The sequence below is a fragment of the Pristiophorus japonicus genome, chromosome 16 (assembly GCF_044704955.1).
Source record: "Pristiophorus japonicus isolate sPriJap1 chromosome 16, sPriJap1.hap1, whole genome shotgun sequence".
Lineage (NCBI taxonomy): Eukaryota > Metazoa > Chordata > Chondrichthyes > Pristiophoridae > Pristiophorus > Pristiophorus japonicus.
The window spans coordinates 122,444,934-122,463,004 of NC_091992.1; the positions used below are offsets into that span (position 1 = coordinate 122,444,934).

General features: G+C 45.4%; 1 protein-coding gene across 3 annotated transcripts in view; it reads right to left on the reverse strand.

Annotated features, from left to right (window-relative positions):
• LOC139226778 (CDP-diacylglycerol--glycerol-3-phosphate 3-phosphatidyltransferase, mitochondrial) overlaps positions 1-14,979 on the reverse strand; it is a 40,575-nt gene extending 25,596 nt beyond the window's left edge. For all 3 annotated transcript variants that reach the window (XM_070857778.1, XM_070857779.1, XM_070857780.1), the window contains exons 1-6: positions 14,879-14,979; positions 10,724-10,919; positions 8,415-8,492; positions 6,872-6,971; positions 5,782-5,971; positions 4,342-4,520 (exon numbers count right to left, since the gene is read on the reverse strand). In XM_070857778.1, the coding sequence (XP_070713879.1) occupies positions 4,342-4,520; positions 5,782-5,971; positions 6,872-6,971; positions 8,415-8,492; positions 10,724-10,919; positions 14,879-14,973 (838 nt within the window). In that variant the 5' untranslated portion in view covers positions 14,974-14,979. The remainder of the gene's footprint in view (positions 1-4,341; positions 4,521-5,781; positions 5,972-6,871; positions 6,972-8,414; positions 8,493-10,723; positions 10,920-14,878) is intronic.
• Between the last annotated feature and the right edge of the window lie 3,092 nt (positions 14,980-18,071).

Here is an 18,071-nt window from a genome sequence, read left to right on the forward strand (position 1 = left end):
GCCCTCAGAAACATCATTAAAGTTTAGTTGAGGGCGTGTGCAAAGATCACGGTATTCAAGTCAAGGGGTCCCATAGTTATCACCCGCCCAGGTTAGACTATCATATAACTAGATATTGGTCAGTACAAGGGAAACACTGAATAAAATAGTGGGGAATGCTTATGGAATGTGCAGCGTTACTGAACCCGAGATTATCTCAAACAGGCCCACAAATTGGGCCCAAGTTTCCACAAGAAAAAAAACGGGCGCCCAAAATCCTCGGTATTCTCCACCTACTTACAGGTCCTCTAGCCCTCGGCGCAGCCAGCACGAGCTGTGGGGGGGCGGAGCCAGATCCCGGCGCTGAACACAGTGCCGGGACCTCTGCACATGCGCGCTATAGTCGGCACGCATGTGCAGTAGCTCCAGGCGCCGAACTGTGTGGGAGGGGCCCGAAGCACGCAGCCCCTAGCCCTGGCCCAATGGCCTCACTGGGGCTGCGTGAATGAGGCTCCTCCCACGGCCAGCCCCTGCTCCCCGCCCGACCAGACCCGACACTCGCTCCCTCCCCCCCGAGGGTATACATATCAGGAAAGGATGAACAGGCTGGGTCTCTTTTCTCTTGAAAAAAGAAGGCTGAGGGGTGACCTAATAGAGGTCTTTAAAATTATGAAAGGTTTTGATGGAGTGAATGCAGAGAGAATGTTTCCACTTGTGGGGAAGAGCATAACTAGAGGTCATCAACATAAGATAGTCACCAAGAAATCCAATAGGGAATTCAAAAGAAACTTCTTTACCCAAAGAGTGGTGAGAATATGGAACTTGCTACCACAGGGAGTGGTTGAAGCAAATAGTATAGATGCATTTAAGGGGAGGCTAGACAAGCATATGAGGGAGAAGGGAATAGAGGGTTCTGCTGATAGATTTAGATGAGGAAAGACGGGAGGAGGCTCGAGTGGAGCATAAACACCGGCATGGACTGGTTGGGCCGAATGGCCTGTTTCTGTGTCATATATTCTATGTAAAATTAAAAATTGGAGTAATCAAATAAAGTATCTAAACATGTAGTTATGTCTTTCTAGCATCACTCAAATACATTTTGTTAGTATAACTGGAGTTACAATGGCCCTCAAAATATACTATAGATTTTTCACAGTCTTAAATGCACCTATTATAAAATACTGTATATTTCTCAGGTAGCACAGGTGCAGGCACAGACAAAAAATTGATACATCTGTAAAAGTACAGAGCAAATAAGAAACAGTAATTGATGGAAGAAATATTAATACCATCAAATTCCTTGGTGCTTTACACTCGAAAATATATTGGTTCCACTGCAGTCACTGAATTATTAAATCAATTTACCAGAAGTATCTCGGCTTAAATGGAGAGGCATCTGTGCTTTTCTTTGACTAAAGTTAAAATCCTAACTTATGGAACCATGTCCTTCCAGAATCACATGCCCAGTTTTATGCATGAGGTAACTTAGTTTTAATCGTGATTTTCATTTACAGTAATTTAATAAAAATACAGGTCACATGAAGCAAGTGCAGGAAATCACATTTATAATACAGTCTGGGCTCACAGCTGCACCAGTATGCTCTTTTGCGTGTAGGGAGCGAGCAGCTTCTGATAATACAAGGGTTTCCGGAACATAAATTGCAAGAACTGAATGTCTCAGGATTGACATTTCCTCATCACCCACGTGCAGTTCTCAATTCCAAATAAGTCCCTACAGTCGACATTAGCAAGGATAATGTGTTCATCTAGTAGTCAATGAACTGCAATGAACAGTTCTTAAACGTCTGGCAATAGCCCTATGACTAAGACATTCTGATTATTCACAAATCAATACTGTGGAAAATCCACTTTCCTGTATGTGAAGCGACAGTTTAATTTACGAGGCAGTTTTGCTTCAGTGGAAGCATCTTTAGAGACACAACTGCCAAAAAAACTATTCTTCAAACAGATTATTTACATAGTTTTTGTCCCACAACCAGCTAGAAAATCAGAGAAGCAACAAGCTTGACCTGCTGCTGCACACTGATACATTTTCAAAACCAAGCCCACTTTGAAATAGTAACAATAAATGTATAAAAAGACTAATAATTTATCTCAAGTTATAAACCAACCTGGCAACGTTACTTCAAAGATTTGCACAACAAAATAATTGCAGAGTAACAATCAAACGCACAAGATTTCTCCCAAACATTTACTATATACAGGTTGTACCTCCCTTATCCGGAACCCTCGGGACCTGGTCTGTTCTGGATAAAGGATTTTTCCAGACGAGGGGTGGTCACGTTAAATTGGTACTGAGCAAGGGGATATCGGGGCTGGCTGGCTTGGGGCTGGGAGTGCAGCAGAGAAGTCATGTGGAGGGGGTGGGGGCGGTAGATCGAAGGGTCAGGCCAACGATTGCGGGAGTTGGCAGTGAGGAAGGCCTTCAATTTTTGTTCATGTCGGAGTTCATCCCGATGGCCAGGAATGGTTCCGGATGGGGGATGGGTCCGGATAAGGGAGTTCTGGATAAGGGAGGTTCAACCTGTACTAAAAATGGTAGATGGGTCACATTTAATTTCAATAATGCATTGAAAACCCCTATGTCAACCGGATTTGTTAGTTTTCCATTGTAGTCCCTGCAAGATGTTACACCTATAGGTGGACCTGAGATAATAGGTTTTCAGCATTAAATCTTACCTAATGTTAGTAACACCTTAACAACTAAATCAGTAAAAAGACAGGATTAAGAAAAGCTGTTGTCAACCTACATGTTGTTGCCACCGGGTGTCGCTCTGGAGCTGCTCAAGGTTCTGCGTCTCAAGTAGCACCAGCCCTGGTGGCTAGCACAAGTACAGGTAAGTAAAAAAGATAGAGAGAATGGTGTATATTTCATTTGAAATCTATTTGGACTTTTAAAATTAATATTTTAACTGTATTATCACTTTCTCATTTTAAGCTCCTGATAACTCATCGGTGGGCACCATGATTTCCTACCTCCCGATCCAATTGTGGGCCTGCCTCAGATCCAGCCATTGTAACCGATATCATGCTTCTCCTCCTCAACTACCTGCTCTTGCTCTGGCATCGAACGCCTGAGTGGCCAGCCGACACCCATCGACCCCAGTGTGCTGACAGTTGTGGAATTAGGGGAGCTTTTCATTTTTATGCTGTGATAATCATCAGCATAGGCAGTCCCGGAGTCGAGGATGATTTGCTTCCACTCTAAAAGTGAGTTCTCAGGCAACTGACGAGTCCAATGCGGGACCTACAGTCTCTGTCACAGGTGGGGCAAACAGTGTTTGAAGGAAAGGGTGATTGGGGAGTCTGGGTTGACGCACGCTCCTTCCGCAGTCTACTCTTGGTTTCTGCTTGTTCTCGGCGATGGGACTCAATGTGCTCAGAATGCTGTGATAATGGAGAGGGGCTAAAGAGAACTCCTCCTCCTCCATCGCTCCTCCTCCTCTTCCTCTCCCTCCCTCCCTCCCTCCCCCACGCTTTTACCCCTTTATCACCCACTCCTCCGCCACGGAGTTTTTTTTAATTGAGAAAACCAGGTGAGAAACCTAATTTTGTTTTATTGACAAACCGAAGAGCCATAGTGAAAGGCACTTCCAAAGTTGATTAAAGGTTGTGTTGACAAATGGTTGTGGGGTCAGAGGTGAAAGAAAGATCACCCATCAGCTGTGGAATTTCCCAACATATGTTAAAGGAGCCATCCCAGATATGGGCAGAGTATTTGAGTCTTTTGAGCCCTTGGGGAAATAAAAAATCACTGAGGGAAAAATAAGTAAGGACACTATGTTTCTTGGAAACAGCTTTTGCAATGCAGGGGATGTGAGAATTCCATTTGAAAGAGAGGAGATTGCAAGGTTAAGAATTTAAATAGATGGAAAACAAAAATTGGAGCCACCAAAGGTAAGAGCGGGCTGGAGTTGTGGGAATTGTGTTTGAGCTCAGACAGATAGTGAGGCCAAGACTGTTGATAGATAAAGAAGGATCAAGGTCAGCACCATCAAGAGGCAGTAACTGATGGACATGAGGACATGGATAGGATCAAAATAATTAATTTTTTTAATGCCCTAAAGGGTTTCAAGGACATGAAGATGCAGTGCTTCATCCACTGCACCGAGAGGAATGAAGACTAGACACTGAGAGAATTCGATCTGCAGAAATTTGATGGAAGTAGAGTGGAATCATCAGCAAGTGTGGACAGCAAAAACAGATTGTCTTCTTCATGTGTATGTTTTAAAACAGAAGGTAACTAAATTTGTAACTACTTCATTTAATTTCACCAACACAAAAAATTCAGAGGGTATGGGCTCCAAGACAGATTGTGGAAAAGTCAAAGATTTACCCTACCTGTGAATGGGTGGACCATTCCTGGTTGCACATTAGCTGTATCGTTCTGCTGTAACTGAAGTGAGACATCACTGACTGCACTAACTAGCTCATCAAAGAAATCTGCTATCTCCTGGCAGTCATGGAGTAAAACATAACGATCCTGTCGATTTGTAAAGTAGGAATCACTGAGATTTGCTCTAGAGAGTTAAAAAAAAAGTCCATTTGATTATTTGAATTAAGGCCTGAGGACTGCAGTACTATTTCAGCTCTTCAGATTCCAACCTCTTCAATACACTGTAACTAGTAGCACTGCACCAAACATACCACACAGTCTCCATTCTTCGCAACACATTTTTTTGCCATTTCACAAACCCACCGTGTACGCGCCTGCCGCGGAGCTGCATGGCATGCCTGTGTCCCCTCATGGAGACACGGGACACCTCATTATAATATTTAAATCAGGCTCTCTCGGTGCAATTGCCGGATGGATTTCCCAGAATCAGGCTCACACAGTGCATTCGCCAGACGGATTTCCCAGGACTCGGGAAACCCGGCAGTTAAACAGAGACGGGAGCAGCCTGGTGCAGATGAGAGGTGATCTTATCGAAATGTATAAGATTATGGGGGGGCTTGACAAGGTGGATGCAGAATGTTTGAACTGATGGGGGAGACTAGAACTAGGACGCATAATCTTAGAATAAGGGGCCGCCCGTTTAAAATTGAGATGAGGAGAAATTTCTTTTCTCAGAGGGTTGTAAATCTGTGGAATTCGTTGCTTCAGAGAGCTGTGGAAGCTGGAACACTGAATAAATTTAAGACAGAGATAGACAGTTTTTTAACCGATAAGGGAATAAGGGGTTAAGGGGAGCGGGCAGGGAAGTGGACCCGAGTTCATGATAGGATCAGCCAAGATCGTATAAAATGGCGGAGCAGGCTCGAGGGGCCATGTGGCCTACTCCTGTTCCTATTTCTTATGTTCTTATGCTATGTAAGTGCTTTTTAAGAGCACTGCTTGTGAGTCAAGAGCAGGATTCTTTCTCCCAGACACTCAAGCAAACCTTCCGCTGATCACCGCCTCTCCTCGCCGCTGCGATCGGCCAACCACCTCCCCCAACCCCTCCCCAAACTCACGATCCCGAGCCTCCTGGCCCCCGATCCGTCAAACCCCCCACCTTCAACTTGTCCCCTGCCCCCGGTTGCCGGTCTTAACCCCCTCCCCCACCCCTGTGGCCCTCTGTTGCTGGCATAGCCACCAGGCAGCAGGCCATCCTTACAATCTGGGTGGCTGCCGGGCAGGAAACAGAATGATATCGAGGTCCTGCCATTAAATGCGGCAGACTCTCTGTGTCCCCGGAGTTTCCCTCCCCACTCCCATGCTCCCATTCCCCCACCCCACCTCCACCCCACAAATATAGGGGTCAGTATTTTTTTTTTAAATTCAACTTCTTTCATACTCACCCACTAATAATGACGTTGTTATCGAAGAGGTAGACTTTGATGTGTTGCAGCCCAATTGTCTCATTGAACCGCTCTGGAATAAGAAGTTTAAGAATACCCCGGAGATCTGGGGTGTGATACAAAGAAACGCGCACTTGATTTGGAAACTTCTTTAGCAGAGGAATCAGCATAGTTCGAGAGTTCTTCTTGCCTAGAGGAGTATCCACAATACAATTACAACTAGAAGAGCAAACACCACTCGGTTCAAAAATCCCCTGCCATGATTAATGGGAGGATTTTATAAATTGCAAACCAAACTAATGCACACAAAATTGTGAATGGGATAAAAAAAGGACCAACTTAAAAAAAATATCTATCTTCCACTTTAGAGCATGTGTTGTAGATTGTAAACTGGTGCCTGATCTTTATATTCTCGGTGTTTATCTCCCCATGCTACATACTACTGACCACTGAAAAATGTGTGCACAGCATGCTCCCAGGCCTCTATTTGCACTGTCTGTGTTCAGATCTGAGCGCAGCCAGGGAGGAGAGCGAGAAAAGAAGCAATTTGCATTTTTTCTTGCCCCTTTGTGGGGAAAGGGCTGAATTCTGTTTTCTAGTTTTATTCGCATCTTCTTACATAACGAAACCTGGATCAGCAGTGACCAAATTAAAGATGGACCATAACAGGAAGCATCTTGAAGAAATCTGTAATAATTTTAGTGCACCCAATTTACTACCAACTTTTAGCAGCTTACAGTTACAGAGTACAGCCTAATCTTCTTGAATAAAAATGTGCTATACCTGTACTAACGTTGACTCTCCAAAAGACACACAACTGGTGAAACATTGCACTGTCTCGCCAAATTACAATTTCAAATATCCAACGCACAATAGGTGGTAAGTAGAACTTTATTTATTACAGTGTTATGTATATTAATGAGGGAAAGCAAGGATAACACATACAATATATACAACTGGACTTCATTAAATACCAACAAATATAATGTAATATTATTCATTATAATTTCATTAAGCTACTGCTACAATCTTTCAATATAATTGTATCCTTACATTTACAGAATATGTACATTTTTATATGGTAACACACCTCTAGACCCTCTTGTGCAATCTAGCAGAACAGAAACTCGAAGATCACATATCGTAATCTCCTCCTGTGATCTTTGCAGTGTTTCCTCGATGCAGTCTACCTGATAAAATCAAGGAGACAAACCAGATACTTTGTTAGTTGAAACTGAAATATCAATTCCATTAGCACAGTTAACCTTCAAGTTTTAATGTTAATTTTCAGTTCTAGAAAACCAAATAAGTTAATAACTCCCTCTCCCCTCCAATCGAACAAGGTTTTCTTGATTTTAGACATTAAACTGGCTTAATTTTCCATTTTTTAGTGTTGCTTTATCAGTGTAACTTAGCAAAGTAGAACAGTGGGAAGTGACGCCATCGGTACAAGATTTGCATATTTTTATTAATCATTCAAACATCTGACCAACTTTACCAAGTCTCGACAGTGGCTAGTCTTACATTAGGGATGCTTCGACTGAATTACCTATGCCTTTCATTATAAATCAAATGCCATCTATGTCAATTATACAGGTGAGGTATCGAATCACTACATCAATAAAATGCATTTGTACAATTTGTTCCCACTTGAGTTATATATACACAATTACTTCTGGATATAAAATACATCTACTGCACATCCATCACGTACAAATGTAAAAAAATGTTTAAAAGCCAGATATTTCATCCTGGATTCTTCTAACCTGAAGCCTAAAATGTACAAACAATTAGTGAGCTCTAATTGAGCTCTGTAATTTACAAACAGCTACAATTACCTGTATGCACATAGCCTTAAAGGGACAGGCCGGTTTAGCAGAAATCCAAAAGTGGCTAATGAAACTTTTTAAATTCGACCACTACATTCATAGAAATGTTGCCCCAATTTGTCAAGTAAGCACAAACATGCTCGAGTTACCTCTCTGTTAAAGGAGCCAACACAATCAAAAATTTGAAGACTAAACTAGCCAACTGCCCAAAATCTCGATGACCTTATTCTGCAGACAGCAAAACATTTAATCATCCTGTTCAGGAGATCGTATTTTGTAACGGTGGTGGATTTCCTTCCTAGTGTCCTGCATATACTCTGTGCCCAAAGCAGACACATGGTTCAGCAAATGTCAGGGCTTAAAGAGCAGTCTTTTCTCCCCCCACCCCCACATCCTGCAAACATTACTCCCAGAAACAAAAGGTGGCAGGATAAGCTACTCACAGGCCTCTGTAGAGGCTACTCTTGTCCCAGCCAGAGATCCATGGCAGCAGTAAGACAAGTCTCACCAAATAACGACCCACTCTGTGGGGAACCATCCAGTCTCCACTTGTAGTTCCAATGGCACTACTGAGTTCAGGAACTTCCTGTGTGGGAACATCTTAGCCACAAAGCAATGCCGTGCACCTGAAGCTACAACATGCCGCACTGCCCAATTCTCAATCATCTGCGGGCTCTAATTATTGTACGGCTATACTTTTCTGTGTGCTTTGATTACCATATTATTCCTTAATTCTCATAAAAACACACAAAATAAAATACCATTCAATAATTAACTTCTGTGGTCCTCCAGTATGTTACCCACCAGCTCCTGCTCCAAAGGTCCTGTTCCGAGGTACAAAGAAGCCATAATTATTCTCTTCTTAGCCATTTTGATGTGTTCCTATTTATACAAGTCAAAATAAAGCAGTATTTCAATTCAGTTAACTATTAAGCAAATTTATAAGCAAGTGCTATACCACTAGTCAACATAAATCTGAGGTAAAAGGAATGCAGTAGATATTGAAAGCCTCAACCCCCATTATTAGTTCCGACTATTACTCTGTTCCCACTGGAAACATTGCTCACATAGTTTGATCTTGTGTATGACTACACTGCCTGCTCATACACGGTGGTAAAGTCAGAGTTGGCAACATCTTATTATAATCCTTGTTTTGATTAGAAATCATTGTTATTAATTATGTTGCATTTGAAGAAAACAGGAACTATTCTAATATTTTATATATGCACAGCTGTGCAAGCAACAACGTTTTATTTATTATTCATGTTTTATTGTGGTAACCTTTATCCCATTATGATTTTTAAAGCCTCCTTGATAATGTGCAACATCCCCACCGACACCTGGGAGTCCCTGGCCCAAGACCGCCCTAAGTGGAGGAAGAGCATCCGGGAGGGCGCTGAGCACCTCGAGTCTCGTCACCGAGAGCATGCAGAAACCAAACGCAGACAGCAGAAGGAGCATGCGGCAAACCAGACTCCCCACCCGCCCTTTCCCTCAACCACTGTCTGTCCCACCTGTGACAGAGACTGTAATTCCCGTATTGGAATGTACAGTCACCTGAGAACTCACTTTTAGAGTGGAAGCAAGTCTTCCTCGCTTTCGAGGGACTGCCTATGATGATGATTTTTAATTAGGATTTAGCTTATACTAGTATAATTTTGAATGAAATGTCCTTCTCTGCATTTGGTTTTATAGATTTAATACAGCCAAGAGTTGAAATTGTTTTTTTAAGCTTTGAACCAGTTTCTCCACAAGTACAAAGATAATGAAGCTACACTTTTCTTTTGGTATTGTGTCAATGTTGTGTTCATCAGTATGAGGGATGCAAGTACGAACACATGAACATTTCCTATTTTGTTCACCCAATGTCAAATACAGCATGAACTGGATACGGGGTAAAGCTCCTATAACTCCACACCTCAAGCCCAGCCTCAGAAAACCTATTTCTGGCATGACATTTACATCGCCCACACCAGCCAGCCACCCTTCTTCCCTTGAGTGAGACTGCCAGTTTGTATTGAAACTGCAACTGCTTTGTACAATGGGCACACACTCAGCACCAAACTGGCTGAGAGCACACAAATCCATTTCACTTGAGGCGCTTCCCACTAGAGAAGGGGGAGACTCTTAACCCCTTAGTCAGAGTTGAATGAAGCTCAGATCCCAGAGTTGAAAGAACTCATTGTGTCCCACTGACAGTTTGATTGTTACTATTGCTTCATTGCAGTAAACAGAAGCGCACATTTTTAAATGAAATGCCCAAAACACAAACAGAGCCTTATGGCTCTTGTATTCCATTTTCAGTCCAAATTACTTTTTTTTTTAAATTCATTCCCAAGATGTGGGCATTACTGGCAAGACCCCTCCCTACTTGCCCTGAGAAGATGATGGTGGGCCTTCTTCTTAAACTGCTGCAGAGGACACTTAACAGTCAACCTCGTTGGTGTGGGACTGGAGTCACATATAGGCCAGCCTGGGTAAGGATGGCCGGCGTCCTCCTCTAAATGACTTGAGTGAACCAGTTGGGATTTTATGACAATCCGACAGCTTCATGGTCTTAATTCAAATTTTCAAATGGCCATGGTTGAAATGCGAACTCCCTGGATCATTAATCTAAGCCTCTGGATCACAGCAACAGAACCACTACACCACCGCATTGAAGAGTCAATTCTTTAAAAACTTGCACATACAGCTTTAAAAAACATCTCTGCAACTTTACTGTCATGTATCACAGGAAACGGTTTATCAAACTTACAGACAGAAAGAAACTAGATACAGTTGTGTACTCTGATGAAAAAAGGTACAACAGCAGTTCAAAATCCCCATCCATCATTAACAGTGTAACTATAGAAAGCCACCATATTCTGATATACAATGCAAGAGCCCAGGACAGATGCATATGAAACAGTGGTGTACATATGGAAACATTAGACATTCTCCCATAATAGCATAAAGGTGGGTTTGTGGAAGGGCATATACAAAAGACAATTCCAGTGTTGAAAAGCTGAATGTTCCTAGCCTCTACTGATTGCATTCAGAAGGCACCCTATGCACAAGAAGATACTACCATGTGCTCTGATTATAATCCACTTTGTTCGTCTAAGTTAACTCACCTTCATTGTACCATAGAATTCCGAGGGGGAATTTAGGATTTTCACCTGACTGCCTGAAATTCCAAAAGCTGGAACAAGCTCCCCAATCCACTGGAATCTCTGAATATTGTGTGCAGAAACACAGCAAGGAGGAGAGGGCAGGTCAGCCCGTGGTTTGGTTTGACCCAGTAATGGGGCCAACAGTAGATATGACGACCTAGGCACAAAAAAGTTTCTTGTTTAAAAAAAAGCAACAGGAGGTATGTGAGTGTGCACCATTATTTTCATGGAGGGCAGTTGTTAAGTGTTGATCACATTCACCTTATGTAGATATTGTATGACATGACTAAAAGTTATTCAAGTAATAGAAATCAGCAACATTTTTCCACATTTATCAGAACATAATAATTAACAGTTTCAGCTTTCAAAGATCAGTGTTGTCCACGGCAATTTTCAAACGTAAGGCTCCCTCAGTACAAGATGTATGTTTGTTTTTTTAAGAGCCCCGTGGTCCATCCCACCAGAAGGTCCATTCTAGTTGGAATATGGGACTGATAGCAGATATGGGGCACATAGCAATCTCAGATCTCACTGTTTATTCACCCATTCACTTTATGTGCCACATACATCTTGGAAAATCAAAAATGAGACTCGTAAGATTTCCGCATTTTGGCCCTCATAACTCGTGACAATTTATGACAGTGCGACATTACAGATTCCAATAGGAAAGTTGGATAGACTGTTAATAATTTCCAAGGGAGATTCTCCTGCCCATTTGAGATATACAGAAAGTTTTGAGTGCGCCCCATGTCAGTCTTGGTTAGATATGCACAACAATCTTTGAAATGAGAGAAGGGGAGGTCGGGGAGGCTATTTTATCTAATCTTGGGGAGCCAAGAATTTACAATAAGTTGCCAATCTACAGAGAAAAATGTATTCTCTAATTGGGCTCACGATTTACAGCAATCAAACCCTATGCCCTTAAAGGGATACAGTTCCACTTTAGCAGTCGAATAATACAATATGCACTGCATTGTGTAATACTCCCGTCATTATAAAACAGTCCATCTAATTTACAGTGAGTAATGCCTTTGAAAAACTGCTATTGTGAACAAAACAATAACTCAAACCACATACATTATGTTCTAACTATTTTCTAAAGGTCAATAAAACTATTACTGTGTTGGAATTAAAACACATCTTACTCATCTTAAAATCAGTCATGACATCTGTGCAACATTAATATTTGATCACAATTTAATAGATTAAAGGATACATAAAACATATCATAGGAACATAGGAACAGGAGTAAGCCAGTCAGACCCTCAAGCCTGCTCTGCCATTCAATTAGATCATGGCTGATCTGTACCTCAACTTTATTTATCCACCTTTATGCCATATTCCCTTGATACCCTTACCTAACAAAAATCTATCGATCTGTCTTGCAATCTCCAATTGTCCCAGCATCCACAGCCTGTAACAATTGGAGCTTTCAAGACTGAATACAAATGAAATACAATTTATATCTAACAAGTGGCCAGATTTGATGACCGTAACTCATTTTGTCAGTTATCAAGTCTGCACCACAAATCGTTTATAGATCATACAATGTAACTCTATACCATTTATTATGTTATGCCATACATTAGTAATAAAATGGGAATTATGTTAGAAATGGACATTAATTGTAAATGCAAAGAATGTCAACACTCAGATTGTGGAGTGATTGTAGTGATTTCAGTGTTACACTTGTTCCTTATAGTTCTCATTGCAACATAAGTATAAATACAAGATAGTCACTAATAAATCCAATAGGGTATTCAGGAGAAACGTCTTTATCCCGAGAGTGGTTAGAATTGGAACTCACTACCACATGAAGTAGTTGAGGCGAATAGCAAAAATGCATCTAAAGTGAAGCTAGATAAACACGGGGGAGAAAGGAACAGAAGGAGATGTTGGTCGGGTTAGATGAAGTATGGCGAGAGGAGGCTGGTGTGGAGCATTAACATGGACCAATTGGGTCGAATGGCCTGTTTCTGTGCTGTACATTCTATGTCAGTCTATGCAACAAGTGCAGGAAATAATAGACATTTTGTAGACTATGCGAAAGATCAGGCTAATCTCCATTTCTTCAAGACAGTTTAAAATCATTTAAATAATTTCCCATAGGTATATTCTGCTAAATTGTCCAAAATACAGCAGCCAAAAACAATCCTGAATCACTTGCTTTAATGTTACGGTGATTTTTCTTGTGTTTTTTTTAATATAAACAAATCTTAAATAATTCTTAGCATTGAAGCTTCATTTAATTCCCAAAACATTTTCCAGAAGCCCAATTGCTAAATACTGTCAAGAAGTTCTAAAGACGTTCGTGGGGTGTTGTGCAAAAACGCAGGGCTGGAATTTCCTGCAGGTGATTTTTATTATTAATAATAATGTTTGTGCTGCGGTGGAGTTAGCCAGTGCTGCTCGGGCCCAGTCGGTGCACGCGGCACCGGGCCCCAGGCCCAGTCGATGCACGCGGCCCCGGGCCCAGTCGCTGCACGCGGCCCCGGGCCCAGTCGCTGCACGCGGCCCCGGGCCCAGTCGCTGCACGCGGCCCCGGGCCCAGTCGCTGCACGCGGCCCCGGGCCCAGTCGCTGCACGCGGCCCCGGGCCCAGTCGCTGCACGCGGCCCCGGGCCCAGTCGCTGCACGCGGCCCCGGGCCCAGTCGCTGCACGCGGCCCCGGGCCCCGTCGCTGCACGCGGCCCCGGGCCCCGTCGCTGCACGCGGCCCCGGGCCCCGTCGCTGCACGCCGCCCCGGGCCCCGTCGCTGCACGCCGCCCCGGGCCCCGTCGCTGCACGCCGCCCCGGGCCCCGTCGCTGCACTCGGCCCCGGGCCCCGTCGCTGCACTCGGCCCCGGGCCCCGTCGCTGCACACGGCCCCGGGCCCAGTCGCTGCACACGGCCCCGGGCCCAGTCACTGCACACGGCCCCGGGCCCAGTCACTGCACACGGCCCCGGGCCCAGTCACTGCACACTGCACACAGCCCCGGGCCCCTGGCCCAGTCACTGCACACTGCCCCTGGCCCAGTCACTGCACACTGCACACGGCCCCTGGCCCAGTCACTCCACACTGCACACGGCCCCGGGCCCCTGGCCCAGTCACTACACACAGCCCCTGGCCCAGTCACTGCACACTGCACACGGCCCCTGGCCCAGTCACTCCACACTGCACACAGCCCCGGGCCCCTGGCCCAGTCACTGCACACGGCCCACGGCCCAGTCACTGCACACTGCACACAGCCCCGGGCCCCGTCACTGCACACTGCACACAGCCCCGGGCCCAGTCACTGCACACTGCCCCTGTCACTGCACACTGCACACAGCCCCGGGCCCCGTCACTGCACACTGCCCCTGTCACTGCACACTGCACACAGCCCCGGGCCCCGTCACTGCACACTGCACACTGCACACAGCCCCTGTCCCAGTCACTGCACACTGCACACAGCCCCGGGCCCCGTCACTGCACACAGCCCCGGGCCCCGTCACTGCACACAGCCCCGGGCCCCTGGCCCAGTCACTGCACACAGCCCCGGGCCCCTGGCCCAGTCACTGCACACTGCACACAGCCCCGGGCCCCGTCACTGCACACAGCCCCGGGCCCAGTCACTGCACACTGCCCCTGTCACTGCACACTGCACACTGCACACAGCCCCGGGCCCAGTCACTGCACACTGCACACAGCCCCTGGCCCAGTCACTGCACACTGCACACAGCCCCGGGCCCCGTCACTGCACACAGCCCCGGGCCCAGTCACTGCACACTGCCCCTGTCACTGCACACTGCACACAGCCCCGGGCCCCGTCACTGCACACTGCACACAGCCCCTGGCCCAGTCACTGCACACTGCCCCTGCACACTGCACACAGCCCCGGGCCCCGTCACTGCACACAGCCCCGGGCCCAGTCACTGCACACAGCCCCGGGCCCCTGGCCCAGTCACTGCACACTGCACACAGCCCCGGGCCCAGTCACTGCACACTGCACACAGCCCCGGGCCCCGTCACTGCACACAGCGCCGGCCGGGTTTCCAGGAACTGCCGCCAATGACGGTTTCGCGTTCGTCCGACTAAGGAAAAGACTCGACATTGCCTGACTCCGCCCCTCACAGCCCGGCCGACCAGGGAACTCACCTCCGCTCCCTCTTCCTCCTCAGCCCCACTTTAAGCCTCGTCAAACCGGCGGCGAAAGGCTTCAGCACCGAGGCCAACAGCCTGAGCGTCGCCATGGGAGTCGCCATGACAGCGGAGTGAAGCATCGTGGGAAAGGGCAGCGGGGTCAGCCTGCAGATCACACACTGGATGGAGCCTCATACATTGCAACTTGTTCAATGGAGCCTTACACAGTGCAGCTTGCTCACTGGAGCTTCACACATACAGATTACAGCTTGCACACTGGAACCTTACATCATCATTAAAGGCAGTCCCTCGAAATCGAGGAAGACTTGCTTCCACTCTAAAAGTGAGTTCTCAGATGACTGTACAGTTCAATATGGGAATTACAGTCTCTGTCACAGGTGGGACATACAGTGGTTGAAGGAAAGGGTGGGTGGGGAGGCTGGTTTGCCGCACGTTCCTTCCGCTGTCTGCGCTTGCTTTCTGCATGCTCTCGGTGACGAGACTCAAGGTGCTTAGCGCCCTCCCGGATGCTCTTCCGCTATTTAGGGCAGTCTTTGGCCAGGGATTCCCAGGTGTGGGTGGAGACTTTATCAAGGAGGCTTTGAGGGTGTCCTTGTAATGTTTCCTCTGCTCACCTGGGGCTCACCTGCCATTAGAAGTTCTGAGTAGAGTGCTTGCTTTGGGAGTCTTGTGTTGGGCATGCGGACAATGTGACCCACCCATCAGAGCTGGTTGAGTGTGATCAGTGCTTCGATGCTGGAGATGTTGTCCTGGTCGAGAACATTGACGTTGGTGCATCTATCCTCTCAGGGGATTTGCAGGATCTTGCGGAGACATCGTTGGTGGTGTTTCCAGTGATTTGAGGTGTCTACTGTATACGGTCCACATCTCTGAGCCATACAGGAGGGCGGGTATCACTACAGCCCTGTAGACCATAAGCTTGGTGCCAGATTTGAGGGCCAGATCTTCGAAGACACTCTTCCTCAGGCGATCGAAGGTTGCACTGACGCACTGGAGGCGGTGTTGAACCTCGTCATCAATGTCTGCCCTTGCTGATAGTAGGCTCCTGAGGTATGGAAAGTGGTCCACGTTGTCCATTGCCACGCCGTGGATTTTGATGACTGTGGGGGGGGGCCAGTGCTGTGTTGCGGGGTCATGTTGGTGGAGGACCTTTGTCTTTCGGATGTTTAGTGTAAGGCCATGCTTTCGTACACCTCGGTGAAGATGTTGATGATGGCTTGGAGTTCAACCTCTGAATGTGCGTAGACGCAAGCGTCGTCCACGTAATGTAGTTCAACGACAAGAGGATTAGACTGTCTTGGATCTGGCCTGGAGGCAACGAAGTGCCTGAACATTGAGGTTTGCAGCCTGCATGTTGCACATTACAGCCTAAATATTGCACATGCACCGTACACACTGCAGCCTGCACATTGCAGATTATACACTGAACATTGCACTGCACACTGTGGATTACACACTGCAGCCTTCACATTGCAGATTATACACTGAACATTGCACTGCACACTGTAGATTACACACTGCAGCCTTCACATTGCAGTGCAACTTTACACACTGCAGCCTTCCAGACTACTGCACATTGCAGATTATAGACTGCAGTTTATACATTGCAGATTACACACTGCAGTTTACACATTGCAGATTACACACTAGCCTTGCAGACTGACGTTTACACACTGCAGCCCTGCACACTTCACATTAGTATAGTATTAGTATTATTTGTACAATTTAAATACTGCAGCCTGCATCTTGCACTCCTATGATTTAAAACAAGCTTTTCTGGGTCACCGAACAATAAAATAAACTCCATAGGTCTGCAATCTAATCCTCTCACCCTTAACATTTCACCAGTGTATACAGCTGATATGATCCTGTTTATGGTTTCTGTTGTAAAAACATTTTCTGTTTTTACAACAGAAACCATAAACAGGATCATCTTTACAGATGCCTTTCTTAATTAACTGTAAGGAGACATTGGGCTGCCCCAGTATCAAACAAAATCCCCCAAACCTTACAGAAAAAATCTTAAAACAAAGGAAACTTATAACTTAAATATTAATATTAATTACCCGTGTCTACTACACAGTCCAGTTCCTGAAGTGCCCATCGGTCGTGGAAGGTCTCGAGCATACCATAAGTCACTGTGTGCTCCATCTCCAGGGCCACCAGCGCGTGGACAAGGCCATGGAAGAGAGGCAGGCAGAGCGACCATCCCCCACAGGCCGCGCTCATTACAGATGCTGGCAGAGCTACTGTGTATATTTCCTGAATTTGTCCCACATTTGCAATTGATATATTTACATTGTTTCGCGTTGTGTTTTGCTTATTTTCTTATTTTTCCAAAAAAGATATTTTCAATGGGTTTGAAATTATGTTGTGTGATATTAAGATCCAAAACCCTTAACGCAATTCCAACAAGTAATCAGGAAGGCAAATGGAATGGTGGCCTTTATTGCAAGAGGGATGGGGTATAAAAGCAGGGAAGTCCTGCTCCAACTGCACAAGGTATTGGTGAGACCACACCTAGAGTACTGCATACAGTTTTGGTCTCGTATTTAAGGAAGGATTGGAGGTTGTTCAGAGAAGGTTCACTAGGTTGATTCCTGAGATGAAGGGGTTGACTTATGAAAAAAGGTTGAGCAGGTTGGGCCTATACTCATTGGAGTTTAGAAGAATGAGAGGTGATCTTATTGAAACATATAAGATACTGAGGGGGCTTGACAAGGTAGATGCAGAGAGGATGTTTCCCCTCGTGAGGGAATCTAAAACTAGAGGGCAGAGTTTCAGAATAAGGGGTCACCCATTTAGAACTGAGATGAGGAGGAATTTCTTCTCTCAGAGGGTCGTAAATCTGTAGAATTCTCTGCCCCAGAGAGCTGTGGAGGCTGGGTCTTTGAATATATTTAAGGTGGAGATAGCCAGAACAATAAAGGAATGAAGAGTTATGGGGAGCGGGCAGGGAAGTGGAGCTGAGTCCATGATCAGATCAGCTTATTAAATGGCGGAGGGGCCAAATGGCCTACTCCTGTTCCTATTTCTTATGTTCGTATGACATTCTTTTGTCGGCTATTTTAACAGAGGCATTAACGCACTTAAAATAAATGAATCAATAGCCCCTTTAAAATTAGCATTCAGAGGAAGTTATACAAATATGTTAACAGTTCATACACTAAAATTGCATGGTATAATT